The sequence below is a fragment of the Aulonocara stuartgranti genome (genome assembly GCF_965226115.1).
Source record: "Aulonocara stuartgranti genome assembly, chromosome: 18".
Classification (NCBI taxonomy): Eukaryota; Metazoa; Chordata; class Actinopteri; order Cichliformes; family Cichlidae; genus Aulonocara; species Aulonocara stuartgranti.
The window spans coordinates 23,254,499-23,274,574 of NC_138954.1; the positions used below are offsets into that span (position 1 = coordinate 23,254,499).

The window sequence follows — 20,076 nt, forward strand, 5'->3', positions numbered from 1 at the left end:
GGGGGGGGGGGGGGGTGTAATTGAAGAACATGTGGTCCTCGCAGAAAACCAGTGATTCTGCCACGGGGTGGAAAGTGAAAGACTCAAATCTGTGAGGGGGAGTATAGCTGTGCTCTTCAGAGGCTCTTGTTAGGAGGATACAGCTGGAAAAACATCTCACTGTGGCAGCTGCTTCATTCGATTATAGCTCTAAGAAAATGCACTTTACTTCTTAATTAACATACATTTCCCAGATGTAGCATATCTAAGATAACTGAGATGATTAAGGGAGGGTAACTGCTAATGACCTCACTCAAAGATGCTCGTGGTTGCTCACTAATCTAAACACTTAAATGGTCAGCAGCAAGGTGTGGCAACTGACACTCCAGTGAGCCTGGAAACATGATGTTACATTTACATTGCATTAGTCACTGGCAGATTGCTCCAGGGGTTTCATTATCAATCCTCACCCCGTCTTGACACTAAAATACTAACACATTGACACTCTTCTCAGACAGATCCTCCCTGCATCCCTCCCTTCACATCTCCTGCTCCTTCTCTCTGAGAAACATTTTGTTTTGTCAAGTTTGTCAAATAAAAGCCAAACTGGGTTTTTTTTTTCAACATAAAAGCGTGCAATTTTTCAAAATTTTCGCAAATCTATTTTTAGATCCGTGCAATAAAGGAAATGTTGTCTAAAAAAGAATTTCTACTCCATGTAATTACAATGCTGTTGTAGTATTTGAAATGCTTCAACCTTTACAGTCGGTTGCTTTATTCTATTTTGAAAAGAAACTCCCGGAAGTGTTGGTGCGTTGACGCTATTTAAACGCCAGCCTCTCTCTCCCTCTTTGTGCTTACATTAACACTGACTGTCTCTCGACCTGCCGACTATCTGTCGCGCGGCCGGCCAGCTGAGAACATCCACGCGCTCGGGAGGTGAGCGAGGATATTTGGAAGAGGACAGGACGCAGAGACATCTCCTTCACGGCTCGACAAACATGCACACACTCGGGGTCCCATTTCTGCTGTTTTGGCTTATCTGGGGCCACTCCTGCGCGCTCGGTGGAAAAGGTAGGAACAAAAAGGAAAAAAAAAATTAGAAAGCGTGAGAAAAAAAACTTGGTTTCGAAAATCTTTGCCCTCTTTTTTGCGTTTGAGTTGCACAAGTTTGCAATGCGAGCGACAGCCGTCCGTCGAAGAACTTCGCAGTCAGGTTAAGCTGTCTTGAAGTTAAGCTGCATTTAAATGATTTTTTTCTTATGAATTATTGGCCAGTGGTTAGCTGAGGTTTCCTGTCTTGGCTGTCAGTTACTGTGGCAGGTGTTCAGTTAATTGGAAGTTTCCAGCGTTGAGTAATTTAAAAGAGAAATGTGTTTACATGAAACCACAACGTTAGCATCAGGGGGTCACTTATAATAATTTTAATTTATGGCTAATGAATTTGCCTAATCGTTTGCTTTTATAACTCTTCAAATGTGTGTTTTTGTACAAAGAAAGCCTTAACATTCATTCAAATTTTCATTCTAAAAGAACATTTAATCTAAAAAATGTTTATTATTGTGTTGTATCAGACATGACTTCAGTTACATTTTACAGGTGTTTGCATGCTGTTGAACTGGTCTTCACATAACCTCCTCTGTTCTCAACAACTGTACTTGGCCTGGATGCCTTTGAAATGCAGGACAAACATGACATTTATGGCAGTTATGTTTTTGGTCATGATTGGTTGGTTGGCCAGTGATCTGAAGATGATTTCTGTGCTCAGGGAGGGCAGCCATGGTTGGGATGCTGTATTCCATCACGTCTTCACCCTGTGATACTCACATCTTTCTCCATCTCTCTTTCTCCGGCTCTCTCCCTCTCCCTCTCTCTCTCTCTCTCTCTCTCTCTCTCTCACACACACACACACACACGCACACGCACACACACACACACACACAGTTCTGGCTGTTGTTGCCTATGAAGGGCAGCATTGGTTTACAGTTGTATTAATTGGGTCTCTGGAGTGAGAGTGCTGGGCTGACTGGCTGTCTGCGCTCAACCAAACATTATCATTATTTTTCTTGTTTATAAAAGACCTCCATATGGCCTGGAGCCAGAGGGAACGCTAACTAGGTTTAGATTAAGTTGAGAGAATTGACTGTTTTCTGTAGAGACTTCAAAGACTCATTAAGTTTTCAAAGGTGAGTATAAAATGTGTGAACTCGGCTTTGATTGCTACGTATATAGTAAATCCGTCAGTCAGTGGTGACTATGCAGTGCATGCTTGGGTCGTAGCTCTCTTTTCTTTTTTTCATGCTTTAACAACATAATTTCACAAATGCATGTGAGGAAAAAAAGTAAAAGGTTTGAAAGGAGTTGTTGTCACACAATCTTGAACCTTTGGGAAGTGAAGTGTCAGCAGTTCATATCACTTTATTGCACACTTCTGCCAACAAATCTTCAATGCAAAGTAGACAATGGAACAGACACTCGTGCGAGCAAGAATCTATAATCAGTAAATTTTATCTTAGGGAATGCCCATACAAATACATTTTAATATCAACCCGTGTAGCTTTTGCTACATTATTTGGAGAAAAGCTCTTAGTCTTTGAATTCAGGTGTTTTCAGTCCCTTTGCTGCAGGTGTGGAAAATCACATACATCAAATTTCTCATCAAATTGTGAAAGAATGGGTTGTCCTAAAGAGCTCATTAAGTTTGATAAGAGCCCAATGTTAAAACAAGTTAGTTTGTGATATCTCTTCCCTCTAGATATTCCACAAGCAGCTGTTAGTGGTATTATTGCAAAGTTTAGGAACCACAGAAACTCAACAGCAACTCAGCAATGAAATGGCAAACAATGGAAAGTTACAGTGCAAGATCATCAAGTGCTAAGGAGCAGAATCTGTAAAAGTCTCCAACGCTCTGCTGACTCAATAACTACAGAGTTACAAACCTCCTCTGGCATTAATATCAGCACAAAAACTCCTGGAGGGGCAATGTGTAGGTGGCCCAGTGTTTTTGTGTACATAGTGTAAGTTTATACCTGGTGGAAGTTTTGAAAATGCTTATGACACAACACAAAGAAAACGCTCCCGGATTTGGTTTTAGCCTGGATTTGCAGAAACTAAGAGGTTTTGAAAGATGAAGCAAATATCTGTATTTTTTTTCTTTTTGTCTGGGTATTTTTTCCACATTGCCATGTTTTTTCTGGCAGTGGATAATATTCCCCATACAGCTTTAAAATGTCATGATATTTTCTTTCCAAGCACTGAAAATCTGTCCTCTACGTATACTTTCAGTAACAGTTCCAGCTCATCATCTGACTTTGGTCCCAGCAAAGAAACCATGATGTACATAAAAGAACATGCATTTATATAAAAAAAAAAAAAAAAAAAAAAAGCTATTCAAGTGTAGAACCAGAAAGTAATATATCATCCTTTGGCTAGCTAATATAGGTATAGCATACCTCAGTTTTATTGTGCACTGCTCTATACCGCTCTTTGGCTGACTCATCTGTATCATTAGACCTTCTAGCAAAATATTCCCATTTTTCTCTTTTAAGAGTCCCACATTCCCACCGGGGCTTGGCATTTTTCTCAGTTCAGTTTCTTGCCTGCTCCAGTCGCTGTTATCATAAGTTATAGCGGCACATGTTTGGTATTAAAATATGAATCTTTGACAATCACAGTAATATTGCCCGACCTCAATGCAGTGCACAGTAACTGAAGGCCAAATATTGTCTACTAAACATTTAATGCAACATCTGAAATGCCTTTAAAAATGGTCTCTAAATGTCAATGCGATGTCCTAACACTTGACAAGGCGTTGTATTGTGAAGTACCGTTTTGAAAAAGAATAGATCAGGGCCTGAGAGTGCTGGTTGGATGTTTGCTTGTTGTTTAAACAGACAAAGAGCGATTTTTCTTTTGCATTCTTGTGCGTCTGTGCAGCTTCTTTGTATTTACAAGCTTCACAAGCTCAGCAGAACACATTATATACATGAAACAAAGGCTTTCAGCTGAATACCTTTACATAAGAAGTCGGGGAGAATAGACCAGAGCAGACGAGCGCCAAGAGAATCTGAAGGGTGCTGGGAGAGAGAGAGAGGGAGAGAACGGCAGGAAGAAATTGAAAACAAGACCAGATTTATGGGTGTCTTTTCAACAGAGCCATCCAGCTGCATTATCCCCGCCAGAACATAAATCGTGAAAGCGATGTGGAACGCAGAAGCATAACTCAGGTTTTCCTCTTCTGTGCAACGACTGGTGAAACAATGACTAGCGGGAAGTGCTCTGCCCATCCTGTCGCTCTTTTCCTCTTTACTGTCATTCATGCCCATTCTATTCCCTCTATTCCCTTTAATTCCCCCTGTTTCTTCCCGGTTGTGTTTTCTCTGCCAGCCTCTCTCTTTCTTCCTTTGACTCTGTATCACTCTTCGCTGTTCTGCTCCGCTGAGCTGATGCGATTCAGAGGGCAAATGTCATAGAGAGAGAGAAGTGTTTCGTCATTCTCCTCCTCGCTTCTTTTTTCCATGCTTGAGCAGCCTTCGTTATGATTTCCAGAGGTAGCGCTGCTCCCTCGCTCTTTCTCTCTCTCTTTCATAGCCAGGATTCAATTCCAAAGGTTTATGGGCTCAAGTGAGATGTATAAATGAAGAGGCAGTCTTCTTTCTGTCTTACTTTGCCTTTTCTCATTTGGCGTGTGTCGCATTCTCACTCTATCCCGGCTACCTCTATTACTGGCCACCTCCTCGGTCCCATTTATATTTGCTCTCTTTCCTGTAGCTTGCACAGATTTGACTTCTGCTCTTTTATTTTCCCCTCAACTTTTCACCTCTCTGCTTTGCAATCATGTTTTCTAAATGAGAAGGTACAATATGTTTGCTGTGCGCAGTAACGGTTAGGTATTGACTTAAAAATGTCCTGAGCACCAACGTGTGAAGGAATGCTCGGTCTGACTCCTGCAGAGAGTATATGCAAATGAGGGTAGATATGCAAATAATGTCCTAATTTGGGTGTTAATTACTCAGCACAGCTAATTATAATATGTCTGATGAGGCGTAAGGTGGAGGAGAGGAGGGAAATGGAGGGGCTGCCATTGGATGATGTATGCACGGCGATAACAGTGTGTGTTTGTCCGGGTGTGAGGGGAGAGAAGTGCTGGTGCTTAGCACTGTGTGTATGCCAGTATTACACCAGCTGGTCCAATGGCCCCGGTGGGGCTTTCTGGTCAACACGGCTCAATATGTGGAGGATAAACATTGCATGCAATGCTGACTTCTGAAAGACAACCTCCTGCACTCTTCCCCTGTTATTTTACTAATGAAGTGACACACACATTCACACACCTAGACACTCCTGTACTTTAAAAAGTACAGGAAGCAAACACTTTATTTTTTTATTTACACACAGTAATTAGCAGCCACTGAGCTGGTGCTATAGAGGAGACTCAGAGTGAAAGATGAAAGAGGAACAATAATGTGCAGATGGATTTTCTACTGTAACAATAATCCATTTTTATTTTTATTTTATTATCCTCTCAGCGTATGTTAGAAATAAGAAATATATGAGGCTTTATGACACATATAATCAACTTGGACCTCACATTTCACAAGATTGGCTTCATTTGTTTGTTGGCCTCAGTAAAGGCACCAGTTTGAGTAATTTGGACTTAATTACATCAAGCACCAAAGGCATTTTCGTTTCTCAAATGGTCAGAAAAATAACAATAAAATCCAAATTTATGTCAAATAAGGTAACACGATCATTTGCTTTGATGTGTCCACATTGATCGTTTTCACTGTTTACTGTTAATCCTCCGTACCCCCAGAAAAACCCAGATGTAAAGATGAAATCAATAACAAATTAAATGTATTAGAAAATACTTGAATTTCCTGGTAAATGATTCCAAACACAGGGGAAGTTCATGCTTAAAAGACTCAAGCTGCTTCTTCAAAAATAGCACAATGTGTGTACCTCAAGTCAGATGGTCATTAATCTTTTGGACATTAGTGCAGTGAACCAGAATGAAAGCTGCGAGCAGCAGTTATGAATCCTGTGACACTTTAGGTTCGTTCTGTTTGTGCTCATGTGTCACGTCTGCATGGCAGTTTTCTTTGAAACAGTCCTTGCCAGCAGAGTAAGACCGAAGTGATGCTTTTATCATCTCGGCTGACTGTGACAGTGATTGTGTTTATATTCCAGCCAGAGTGTAGGATTATAAATCCTTGACTCTTTTTGTTCATAACTAAATAAATGGATGCATTTATAATTTAGCAATTTAATTGCTTAAGTGCAATTGTTTCAGTGAGTAATTCTGTTGCTTTGATGGCTTATTTGTTCGTACTTACCTTTCAGGAAACATGGGAAACGTGGCTAAGTATTTGCAGAAAGAGTAAACAAAGTTTGAGTTCAAGTAAGCTGTGTTTTTAGTGCTTAGACAGCCATGCAAAACTACCAGTATTGAAATGGCTTGTCCTCAGTTAACATTTAAATAGAGCAATTTTGAACAACTTGAACTGAAATGCCGTGCCTTTGCTGTGTCCCATGAGCCAGTGTCAGTAAAGCGTTATCAATTGTCTCTATGTACACAGGCCTAGCAATCCCTTATTAAACAATAGACTGTGGTCTATTGTGACTCATAATAAAGCCTGAAGTTATGAAGACATGCACCACTGCGTGCTGTTTTAATTATTATTCCAATACAAACTTATTAGCCTGCAGTGTGTTTGCACACCTAAAAAAATGTGTTAGCATTGTGGTGTGTGTTCAGTTCCAACCAAATATAATATAAACCCCCTACACACACACATACACGAAGAAACACACACATGCATACCCACTCACGCACACAAAGCTCTTTTCATGTTACCCCGAACTCAACTGAGTCATCTCCTTCATCTCTCTTTCAAGTTGTCTTGTGTGGGTCTCTTGTACAGTCAATCCAAAGCATCGCTATATGCTTTGAAATGGCTTTATGTTTGATTTTTTTATTGCTTCTGATTTCCTCTTGTAGAGACCGTGAAAGATCCTTGTATTTTCCTTTGTGAGTTATGACTGTGGGATATGGGTGAGGTGGGCTCAAAGTGAGACTGCACAGTTCAACATCATAGGTGCTCTGGGAAGCCATGCCAAGGGAAATTCTTTTAGGTTTTCTAATACTTTGTGTACAAGGCAGCTGAATGTGTGATTGAAAAACAAATCACTTTGAAAACAAAGAATACCTTGAGAAAAACCACAACTCTGTGTGTGTGCGAGAGAGAAGGAGAGACAAGAAAGAGCGAGAGAGGGAGTTTGTGGGCTTTTGCTCACACCTTTCGTCGGCATGCACGCACAGATGCATGCACCAGGTGTACCTGGAGCTACGATTGCTAATCAGTAAAAAGGGATCACAGGAGGTGAGGGGAAATGAAAGCATGTCGCTGAAAAGAAAGGTTTAATTTTCATGAGTCATCAGTCACAAGAGCTATCTGTTTCTCTTTATCGGTCTTCCACCATCCCACCTGTCTCTATCTGTATCATTGATTTTGCCACATATTCTCCTACTAGCAGCACATTATGAGTGAGCTTTGTATATGTGTGTGTGTGTGTGTGTGTGTGTGTGTGTGTGTGTGTGTGTGTCATTACAAATATCCCAACTTCAGATCACTTTCAAATTCCATTTTCTCCTTCCTTTGTAAAGCTGCCAGTCTGGGGCCTCACCTCACTACAGAGAGGTTGTTTTTGCCTCTGTCGCTGCCTTTCTTGTCTCCTCTTTTGTCCTCTTCCATTTCTTCTCCATATCCCCCTTGCTTGCCTTGTCTTCCACTGCCATTATAAATCATTTAGATGGTGTAGTTATAAAATGTAACTGTGTTTTGAGGTGACATTGCTGTGTTCAATTTTGTGTGTTCGTGCATCACTTTTGTACAGTGTGTCTCTTTGTGTGAGTGTGTGTGTGTATAATAGATTGTTTATGCAGAATCCCTTTATAGCAACTTGCTATTTACCAAGAGCTCTGCCTGAGATGCCGACAAATTTTGATGTGCTTCTTGAGTTTTGGGCTTGGATTTGTAAGGTTTGACCTCACTGTGTAAAGTGCCCTGAAATAGCTTGTGATTTTGCAGCGCTTAGATAAACTCAAATAGACTGCGATGTTAAAGTTGCATGAAACAAAATGAACATTTCTCTTACAGGCACATCAAAAGTAGATTAGTTTTGTTACTTGAGAGTGTATGTTCTCTTGTATAACAACAGAGTTTGCAGTTTTCCCACTTTAATTTTCTCCCATAAAACAATAACCTCTTTGATGAAATATCAAAGGATTTCTTCTTTTCATTGATTAAAGTCTTGTTGGGCAAATTTTTTTTTACTTAGCTGCCTAATAACACACTCAAGTTTCAAAGTTGTATAAAGAAAAATAACCACAGCAGTAAACATCAAGGGCCATTTTTATATTATTGAACAGAGATAGGTGCCCTTTAATACAATTGCCTTTAAAATTTACACTTCAAAGAGTTGAGGACCCAAACCCGGGTCAAAGAAGACCAAGTAAACGTTCAAACTAGGGATGCACTGATACTGATGCTGGTATCGGGTATCGGGGCCGATACTGTAAAATGTGTGTGTACTCATACTCGTAAAAGTTAACCGATACCATGAACCGATACTAACTTATTTCATTAATCAGAGGGTGGCTTGTCATTTTTGTTGTAGTTTTTTAGATTGGCCACTAGGGGGACAACCCGCGCTAAACAGGCACGGGTTAGACGAGTCAGACTGGCAGCTCCAGATAAAAAAAGAGAAACTGGAGGCTGCTGTAGCTAGGCTAAACAAAATGTCAGCAGTGTGGACTGGAACAGCCAACTTTAACTCAGGTTTTGGAAAAGCGATGAAAAATGTCAAGAGAAAGTTAAAATAACAGAGGCTCTGACTCATTTTATCGCTCTGGATGACCAGCCAATGCCAGTCGTGGAAAACATAGGATTCTTCTCAGCATACTCGAGCTGCAATATGAAATTCCCAGCCGCCCACACATCAGGGAGATAATGGTGCCAAAACCTTCTAAAGAGGTAAAGACAAGCAGTGTGTGCGCGATGTCAGTCCTTGGTTTAACGGCACAGTGGACTGATGATCCACGGGCAGATGGGGAGTTCGTTCGCCAATGCCAAATACTTTCGTTATTTTGTTTGTTTGTTTACAATATGGACACTCTGCAACAATTTAAAAGTTTATTTTATTCTCAAACCTAATTTGTATTTATTTTCTTCCAAACAGAAGTGTTTATTTATTATTCCGAAAGCTTGAGACAGTGCCAATAGTTCAGTGATATTTTGTTAAATTACAATGTGGAGACTCTGCAATAATTTAACAGAAGTGTTTATTTTTCACTTGAAATTTTTTTGTGGTCATTTTTATTAAGATATTATTTATTATCGGCAGAGAATAAAATAAAACCTGTCTTTCAATTCATTGCATTTGTGTGTGTGTGTGGTAGAACTATCGGTTTTTGTACTCTGTATCGGCAAGTACTCAGATCCAAGTATCGGTATGGTATCGGTTTGAAAAAATTGGTATCGTTGCATCCCTAGTTCAAACCCTTTAATTTAAGGCTTAGAGTGCTACACAAATAGGCTGTCCATGAGGTAAACAACAGAGAAATATCAATGTTTTAAAAATGAATTCTGTACAATTATTCATCTAATGTTGAATAATAATGTTTTTATTACTTTGCTCCTCTGTGATTAGCCAAAGTGCCCATGGTTTCTGGGTGTGTGCGTAACTATATCAGCTGCTGCGTCTAGTAGATTTAAAATTGAGATGTTACTGTTTCTGTTTAACTTGATGAAGATGCAGTTTAATTGAACACCATGTGTTTGTTTTAAAGCACAGTTGTCTAATAATGTACAGGTTGGACACACTCACGCTTATGAATGATTAAGTGTGATCAAGCTTTTGACTGTATTTATGATAAAAGTGTAACTTGGACAGAAACAAGATTCCTGATTACCTGAAAATGTTGCTTTGATCTTGTTGATTAATGCAACACCAAAAGTCCAGTGTCTGTAAAAAGAAAGTATGTTGAGTTTGTCTGAAAGGTTAGAGGAACAGTCGTGATTCAGCTGAAGCTGTAGTTGTGTTGACACAATAGTTGTATTGTGTTTAAGCAGCAAAGCCTACAAAGCTCAAAGGTAGACCCTTTCTAAATCGTAGCCACGTTAATGAAATATTGTGGGAAAGAGCAGCACAGCATTCAGCATTTATATACACTCAACAAAAATATAAACGCAACACCTTTGTTACTGCTCCCATTCCCCATGGGATGGACGTAGAGACCTAAAATTCATTCCAGATACACAATATAACCATCCCTCCCAAACAGTGGTCACAAATCAGTCCAAATATGTGGTAGTGAGCACATCTGCCATATTGAGATAATCCATCCCACCTCACAGGTGTGCCACATCAGGATGCTGATCTGACATCATGAGTAGTGCACAGGTGTACCTCAGACTGCCCACAACAAAAGGCCACCCTGGAATGTGCAGTTTTTTGCGCTATTGGGGGTCTGGGGACCCAGAACCGGTCAGTATCTGGTGTGACCACCATTTGCCTCATGCAGTGCAACACATCGTCGCATGGAGTCTACCAGATTGTCAATTGTGGCCTGTGGAATGTTGGTCCACTCCGCTTCAATGGCTGTGCGAGGTTGTTGGATATTCGTGGGAACTGGTACACGCTGTCGTATACGCCGGTCAAGCACATCCCGAACATGCTCATTGGGTGACATGTCCGGTGAGTATGCTGGCCATGCAAGAACTGGGACATTCTCAGCTGCCATCTGCCCTGAACAATGTGAACCATGATTCATCCGTGAAGCGCACACCTCTCCAACGTGCCAGACGCCATCGAATGTGAGCATTTGCCCACACAAGTCTGTTACGGCGACGAGCTGGAGTCAGGTCAAGACCCTGATGAGGACGACGGGCATGCAGTTGAGCGTCCCTGAGACAGTTTCTGACAATTTTTGCAGAAATTGTTTGGTTGTGCAAACCAATTGTTCCAGCAGCTGTCTGGGTGGCTGGTCTCAGACGATCTTGGAGGTGAACCTGCTGGATGTGGAGGTCCTGGGCTGGTGTGGTTACACGAGGTCTGCGGTTGTGAGGCCGGTTGGATGTGCTGCCATATTCTCTGAAACGCCTGTGGAGACGGCTTATGGTTGAGAAATGAACATTCAATGCACGGGCGACAGATCTGGTTGACATTCCTGCTGTCAGCATGCCAATTGCACGCTCCCTCATTGCTTGTGGCATCTGTGGCATTTTGCTGTGAGACAAAACTGCACATTCCAGGGTGGCCTTTTGTTGTGGGCAGTCTGAGGTACACCTGTGCACTACTCATGATGTCAGATCAGCATCCTGATGTGGCACACCTGTGAGGTGGGATGGATTATCTCAATATGGCAGATGTGCCCACTACCACACATTTGGACTGATTTGTGACCACTGTTTGGGAGGGATGGTTATATTGTGTATCTGGAATGAATTTTAGGTCTCTACGTCCATCCCATGGGGAATGGGAGCAGTAACAAAGGTGTTGCGTTTATATTTTTGTTGAGTGTATTTACTAAGGTTAGAGTCATTATGCATATCTTTATCTAACACGTGTGTTGTCTCTGTAATGGAAGAATTCATGGTTAAACTAGTATTGCGTTCTATTTCATTTAACAAGTTAATAAAAGTTAATAAGGCCGACTGGGACTCTTCCGTGTGGAGTTTGCATGTTCTCCCTGCGCCTGTGTGGTTTCTCTACGGGGACTCCGGCTTCTTCCCACAGTCCAAAGACATGCCTGTTAGGTTAATTTGTGTTTCTAAATTGGCTGTCGGTGTGAATGTGAGCGCAAATAGTTGTCTGTGTGTCTGGACAAACCCGGTAAATTAATGTACTAAGACACACCAGCAGGAATGTGCCATCCGGCAGTATTCATTATTGTCACGTAGTGGAGGTAGGTGGACTGCAGCTTACACATCATCTCTTTAGTATGATCATTCCTATTACAGGGAACAGGTGGTGTTTGTTCCATTGTTTATGTTTCTGAGGCATTGCAAAGCCCACTTTGTAATGCAGTGTTTGTGTATTATAGATATATGTATGTACTTGCATTATGGTGACTTGGCAAGTTCAAGCAGGCACACAGTGCAAACACAAATACACACAGAAAATGCGCTAACAGTGAGGAGGTGCAAGTGAACACATAAAAGTTTTACAGGTTGAATCGAAGTAAACAGGGCTGTCTTTTATTGTGTTTACTGTATTTGCTGATTGACTCTGGAAACCCGGTCACAGGAAACTCTCTGTGTGCCAGAGGACAAAAAGACTGCACAGAGGAGAGTTGGGACTGTGTCTTGTTTTAGGTGCATGCTTTTGCTCCAACTTAATGAACACTTATTGGGGTTTGACAAACAAAAAATGGCACCTGGTGTTGGCACCTGGACACACACACACAAATTAATGATTCTGATTCTGCTAATAGGTTCGAGGCTATTTATCCACTAATGTTAGTTTTGGTTAATCAGAAGCACAAATATTTGGGTTTTTGACAATTCCTAGTTACTGTTTAACAAGAACACACATAATTACCTAATTTCATCACTCACTTAATAGTATGACGTATCCTCTGTTAATACACATGAAAGATGAAGTGTGGGCATAGGGTTTATTAGGCTGTTCTGATTTGTTCATTCTGCTGTTGGTTCACTTTCAAGCTCTCCTAACATTCAAACAGAAACTCCCTCTCAATGGAATAAGCAGAATTTTGACACTCACCACTGTTGTGTCAGCACAGCAGCATTTCTCATCGAGTTTTAATTTTTACGTACTCTGTTACATTAGCATTTTCTGCTGTCATTTTATTCTTGGTTCACAGCTTTTGCCATTACAACTTTGTTCTCTGTCAGCAAAAAATCCCATTTGCTCTGCAGAATCAGCATTGTGTTTGCACACTCTGATAACGGTGCTTTGTGTGTGTGTGTGTGCTTCCAACTTTTTAAAAGTCATCATTTTGAATCAATTTACAAAATGAAACAATAATTTTATTGTAAGAGGGTCTTATTTGCAGTTCACACATAGTAAGGCCTTTGTGTATGTGCTGTTAATTTGTTTTGATTGAAACGCAGTGAGGTGCTGGTGTGCTGTGTTGGCCGAAAGCATGTTCTGTTATAATTTTGTTATTTATAATCTTCCTCCTTTAGAGTTTAGTGCTTTTTGTAATATTGTTAAAGCTACTTAGTGAAGCTTAGGTTGTTGCAACAATTTACTCACGGGCTACTTTGTGAGGTATACCTGTTTAACTGCTCGTTAATGCAGATATTTAGTCAGCTAATCACATGGCAGCAACTCAGTGCAATTAGGCATGTTCATATGTACAAGATGACCTGCTGAAGTTCACACTGACCATCACAATGACGAAGAAAGGTGATTTAAGCGAAATTGAACATGGTACAGTTGTTGGTGCCAGATGGGCTGTCTGAATATTTCAGAAACTGCTGATCTACTGGGATTTTTCCACACAATCATCTCTAGGGTTTACAGAGAATAGACTAAAAAAGAGAAAATATCCTGGGTGAAAATGCTTTGTCAAATGGCCAGATCACACAGGGTGCCATTCAGTCAGCTAAGAAGAGGTAAAGAGTCTTGATTTCTTATTTGATTTTGATGATAGGGTTAGAGTCTGACAATGAACTAACTGTACTCAAATGGCTACCACAGTCACCACATCTCAACCCAGTAGATGTGGATGTAGATTTGCATCCCATCCTGGATGCACAGCTGTCAAATCTACAGCCATGCTATCATGTCAATATAGACCAAAATCTGTGAGGAATATATCCGGCATCTTTTTGAATCTATGCCATGAAGAATTAAGACAGTTCTGTAGGCAAAAGTAGGCCCAACCTTGTACCAAAGTCTACCTTGGTAAAGCATCCAGTCAGTGTATAAGTACTATTTATACTATTTTCCGCTTCCCACCTCAATTTGTGAAATTTTCTGATAAAATCACAAAGCATATGTTTAGATTTATTTTATGTTTTCACGAAGAAACAAAATAATTCTTTGTTCGTGTTAAAAAAATATTTTTCTCCAGTCAAACTGAAGAAATGACTGTCTTGCAAAGAAAAAAGCCAGGCAAGAATTCACAATGAAAGTAAAGAATGTCTTCTATAGTCTACCTGACATAATCAACTCACGAGTGAACTGGCAGTAAAATGACAAAGCTTTGTGTGTGGATTTCTCACCCCTACACAGTATCTATAGCACTTTTCCTCTGCAATTATAGTCAGTTTTCTTTGCAAGCAGACAATAATGTCATAGTGTGAAAAATATCTGAGAATAAGGACATTCTTAAAGCCGTTGACCTCTTTGGTGTGCGGGAAACCTGCAGTTAGCTGAGACTGAAGAAGTCACTTGGATGAGTGATGAAACGTTTTTTTTCACTGAAAACACTATGTTCAGATGAACAGAATAAACTTTTTAGGATTTCCTTATTGAGCATGCATCAAGACATACTTGATAATAAACTCCTGAGACTTAATCACTGACCTTTCTCTAAAGTCAGAAGCGAGCTTTTCTCCTACGCAATATTGGTTGAGAAAATGAAACTCTTCAGCCAATAAAAACTTTATAGCAACACTTTAATTTTACAATTTATTGCAACATATTGAAATACGTTGGACATTTACTAAGCAGTAGGTTGACTGTGCACATTTCCATGATCAGTGTTCCAATTGTAAGTCTGTTATGTTGTTTTCAGCATCATTTTCCAAGCTGAAGTCGCTGCAGTTTCGAACCTGTACTAACACTTCATTACATATGACCAAAATAGACATTTAGAGAGAGCAGACTGGGGATTCTCTAAAGCAAATAAGGAGGTAGTTGTGGGGGATCAAAAGGTCACCGATAGAAAAACCAGAAGTAAGGTGTGTGAAAGTGAGGGCACTGACCACAGTGCATTCATTTGGGACTCTCTTCGCCCCTCTTCTCCTCTTTATGGCCACTCAACAGTTATACTTTATCCAAATTGCCTGGTCAAAATTTGGTTTTAAGATGCCATCAATAGTGTAAATGCAGCGATGCTTACAAGCTAGGCCTGTAAATGCTCTTTGCCTTAATTGGACTTGAAAAAGTTATTTGTCTGCCTTGTGCTTCGTACTTTACCCTGAGACTGTCTTCTGGTTAAGAAAACTCAACAGGTTGTTTGTGCAAGACCCTTATTACAGCCTCCAGGTGCATACATTTTAAAACTAAGCAACTGGAACAGGTTTGTGTCCATGTTCTTTTTTCACCTAAACCATAATCTTTTCATAACTAAGTATCTTTAGTGAATAAATGTAACAATCGGTGATTACATTTAAAAATAGTCCTCCGAGAGACTTGAACCAAAGTCTGCTGGATGGAAGTCACGTGTGTCGTCCCTTTTAGATTGAAAAGTAGTCATACTGGTAGCGCCAAAGATGAAACATCATACAATATTAAAGATCTGCGGTGTTTACTTCTCAAGGTGATGTTTGCCTCTCCGGCATCATTTCTTTATTTAGACAGCAGCCTAGAGGAGCAGTGTGGAAGGGGGAACACTAGTAATTGCTTGGAAAGTCTTGACAAAAATTCACAGACTTGGATTTACCAGCTCTTACAGACCTTGTTTACTAGTATCATTATATTCAGAGTCTTATTTTAGTCCCGTGCTGTTTTTTTTTCTGTCTTTGAGAAATGAGGTCAATTTTGTAGCTATGCTATGATTTAAGAAAAAAAAGGGGAGGAGGTGATGCTACCCTCTTCGTTATTGCAGAATATGTAATTCATCCCTGTTGTCAGATATTGATTTTTGGAGAAAAGTGATGATAAACAATGTTTTCTTTCCCACCCTGATCCCTGTGGTAGATTAAAACAAACTGCTGAGAGTAATATGACTTGGCTTAGTATTAAATTCTGAAAATGCCCTCCATGGTCTTCTGACTTATGACACTATGAAAGTGTAATACTCCAAATATATCGAAATCCCTCCTGAATCAACCTCACTACCCACATACTTTATGCTGAGGGGTGATGAAAACAAATGCCATGAAAAAAGTATTGGAGACTAAATAAAATTCCACATAAATATGGCTTTCCCGGCTTAGAATTACAGTTCAGATTGCCACTGGAAAGCAAAGTATTGAACTGTATATTATTAGAAGATGTCCAAAGGAGAACAAATAATGTTTAACATTCTTTGTCATTGCTTGCTGACATTTGCCGTATAGTCCTTTCAGTCCTCAGTCAATCCACATGTACAGCAGACTTGCTGAAATTGTCAAATAACAACAGACAAACTATTATTAAACTGTCCAAAGCTTGCAAAAGTCACCTCAACTGTCCTTCTGTGTATTGAATCTCCAGGCTTCCTTTCTTTCTTTGGTGTCTGCCCCCTGTGTTTTGAAAGAAGAAATGAAGGACAGCGATGCCTCAGAAAATACCAAAGAGAAGGAAAAGAATCAGACCAACAAAGACGAGGAGGCCTAAAAATGAGACAGTGCGGAGAGGATACAGAAGGCAAGGACAGATGAAAGGCGAGATGTTAGGAGAGAGGCAGAGATAAGCAAAGGAATGAAAAAAATGCGAGAATCATGACAGAAAGAGAAGGAAGATAAAGGGGGTAAGGCTGCATGGTGTGGCCATGTTTGCCATTGCCACTCATTGTTTGGCGGCGTGAGCAGTCTGTGGTTGGTACCTGGCCCCAGAGCGATTCATCATGATTATGTGCTGGTAGGCAGGTAATGTCACAGCAGGCAGGGCCAGGCACACCCGAGGTGGAGGCTGCCGCTATTTCTGAGCATCTGTCTTTTCCAGCCAGGATCTAGTTTGTCGCATCAGCCTGTGTTGTGTTTCTGCCGTGCCCCCTGGATGCCTTTTCTCTCTCTCTTTCACTTTCTGTTTTCTTTAATTCTCTTTGACTCGCACACACATCTGCTTCGTGGGCTGTTATAGTTGTTCTACAGGACCACATAGCAGATGTGCATGTGTTGCTTTTAGATTAACAAATGGACAGAATGTTTTGAGCTACTCTGTGCTGAGTAGCTCCCTAATCCTGTCTGGAGGAAGTAATTTAAACATACTTTTAAATGTTAGATTCTGCCTGCACCTGTTTGGCAATCACCTCCCCTCGTTTCATTCTCCCCTCCCTCTCTCTGCGTCTCGCTCTTTTTCGGTGACTTTCTATCTTGATACTTCTCGTATCGCTAAATTCTTCTGTGGCATTTGAAGTAATTTGAATTCCTAGCCTTGAAGATTTGCATCTCTTTTATGTTTCAGTCTTTACTTATCCCAGTCAGCCACCTTTTGCTTCTTCTAAAAACAGCCCGGCGTGCAGCGATGAACAGTAATGCTTGTTTGTTTAAGTGTTGGCAGTTTTGGGTATAATCCAGTCGGTGGTGGTTTTTAAGCTTGTGAAAGAAGTGCCACGTGCTTGTAACTTTTATTTGTGTTTGCATGCTTGCAGTTTTTCATGTTCATCATACAGTTGTGGGTGTTGTTGGAGCAGAAAGACAAACACACTCACTCATACATAAACACAGTCTATGTTATGTATTCTTCTTGGCTTCCTGTACACCAAGTCTCTAATGCATTGTGTGGTGGCGGGGAAGTCTGAATGATTAATGGTCGAGTCTGTGGTGTGTCTGCTGAGGCTGCGACTACAACCAGTGTCATTCTCACTTGCTGCTGTCACTCCATGAATATTATATAGGTTAGGTCTTGCTTGCCTCAAAAATATGTCCACATCTGTTCGTCTACCACCAGTTGGACATGTTTTAAGGCAGTTTTAGGCAGTTGAGCCTTCACTAAGACAGGAAATTGCTTTAATAATAGTTTTGAAATATGGAAGAGAAGTTAAAAAAATCACTATAATATGGACTGGAGAGCTAAAAATACAGTGCAAGGATATTTTTAATAAAAATGGTATTAAAGTCAAGGGAGTCAGCACCTGATTTGTTGACATTTTGTGTGAAGGAAAAACTTAGACATGGACAACATGTTCTTGCACAGCACGGTAAGTTAAGTTATCATTGGTAATAGGGAGGTGATATGACCCAAAATTCATATCTCGATATTTTTTTAAGCCATAAGGTAAGAACAAAAAGAGAGTTCTTAGTCAAAGCTGTGTCCCAGATGTCACACAGGCACTTTTATTAACATACAGCGTAGATGTACATGAAAAAATTACTCAAAAATAAATTCTGAGCATTTATTAAATAATAATGTTCCATAAATAAAAGAAAACAATGTTGTTTTTGTGCATAACAAAAAGCTCACAATTGTGCAGTCAAAATGTAAACTAAAAGATGCTGAGTATAATAACAAAGACAGATTTCACAGCTGCTCTGTTCCCAAGTTCTACTGCGTGACTGACAGCCTGGAGTTTGAAATCCGCTTAGTAACCGTGTCTCTTAACAGGTGCCATTTATGGTCCCTGTACACACACAATACGGTAATATTACGTTGAAGCACAGTACGTATCACTCCGCGAGGCTCCTCTGTAGCCGTAATGCTCCGACAATCCATCAAGCGGCCAAAGTTGTACTAAAACATTTTTTGACAGATTGCTGAGCGCCGTGTACCACATAAAATCGGTTCGTGGTCATCAAGCACAACCAGAATTCATACATAAGGCGCACTGTCAACTTTTGAGAAAATTAAAGGATTTTAGGCCGTGCAGCCCCAGTGGGCTGCATGGCGTTAGCGTGGTTAGCTCGTTAGCACGGTTAGCTCGTTAACACGTTGACGCTGTCCAGCCCCACACACGGGGCGATCCGCGGTAACTCGTTAACGGAGATTTGCCGTGTCCATCTTGTCGTTGCCTGCAGGTGAAGCGACGGGGGAAGGGGAGTTCTGTTCAGTGAAGGAGAGGCGAGGCAGAGTAACGTTGCGTAGAGACAAAAGTGGATGAAAGAGAGGCAAACTTGCGGCTCCACAAGTAAAGTTATGACTTAACACAGGCTATGTTGATATAAACGATATTGTCACATCTTATATCTCGTATAAAAATATATCGATATTTTTTTTAAAACTCGATATATCGCCCAGTCCTAATTGGTAATGTTTGGTACAGATTTTTTTTTAGCCTTCATTGTTGTCTGTTTAAAGTGCACCTGGCTAATCAATGCAGGCTGCAAACCAGTTATTGTTTGATCCATATCTGACATCTGGCCTCTTCAGTTTTTGACTTTGTAACTCCCCTCAGCGACATAGCCAGGAACGTCATTATGAAACACTATGTGAAAGTCTTCTTTACAAGTAACTTGTATATGTATAGGTGTCCTTCACTGTAAGCTACCTATTAATATGCTGCAGTACTTTATTCACTATTGACTCATGAATTATTTCTGAAGATGGATCTGGCGTAGAACACAAGAAGGCTTAAAATAAGAGATGGAAATTACCACTTCATGTTGACTATGTGTGTTAAACCACTTGTCCAACCGGGGAGGTACTGTCAAAGTCATCATCTACTATAATCACTTAGTTGACAGTTTACATTACTGAAAAGTATTAGAGTGTCAGTGTGCTGCTATGTGCCTCCAGGTGCTCTGGAATATGATTACCTGTCTGTAGAGTTGCTTTGTCAGCAAAATCTTAGAGGGAAACGAAGCAGAACAACATTGAATTTTTTTTATGTCGTCACATCTTCCGCTTGGACAGCTTTTTAGCAGAATGTTTATATGTGCACTTCTCTCTTTGAAGTAGTAATACACAGTGAAAGCCGGTGTTGTTTTGCTTTTTTAGATAATACTGGCTTCCCAAATGGTATTCCCAGGCAGTCTCCCATCCAAGTACTAACCAAGCCCAGCCCTGCTTAGCTTCCGAGATCAGACGAGGTCGGGCGTGCTCAGGGTGGTATGTACCCCGCCTCTCGCCCTACGACAGCTGGGATAGGCTCCAGCGCCCCCCGCGACCCTGAAAAGGATAAGCGGAAGCGAATGGATGGATGGATGGCTTCCCAAATGTTCATATTTTTTCCTTGTCTTTGGACAGCTAAACACATAAACAGAAAAATTAAGGCTCTGTGATAATGATGACTTAGATTCTATACTTAACAACCAT

General features: G+C 40.6%; 1 protein-coding gene across 1 annotated transcript in view; it reads left to right on the forward strand.

Annotated features, from left to right (window-relative positions):
- Positions 1-884: 884 nt before the first annotated feature.
- The window catches only part of clstn2a (calsyntenin 2a), a 195,724-nt gene continuing 176,532 nt past the window's right edge, over positions 885-20,076 (forward strand). Inside the window, exon 1 of the mRNA XM_082512396.1 lies at positions 885-1,053. Coding sequence (XP_082368522.1) covers positions 981-1,053 — 73 coding nt within the window. The 5' untranslated portion in view covers positions 885-980. The remainder of the gene's footprint in view (positions 1,054-20,076) is intronic.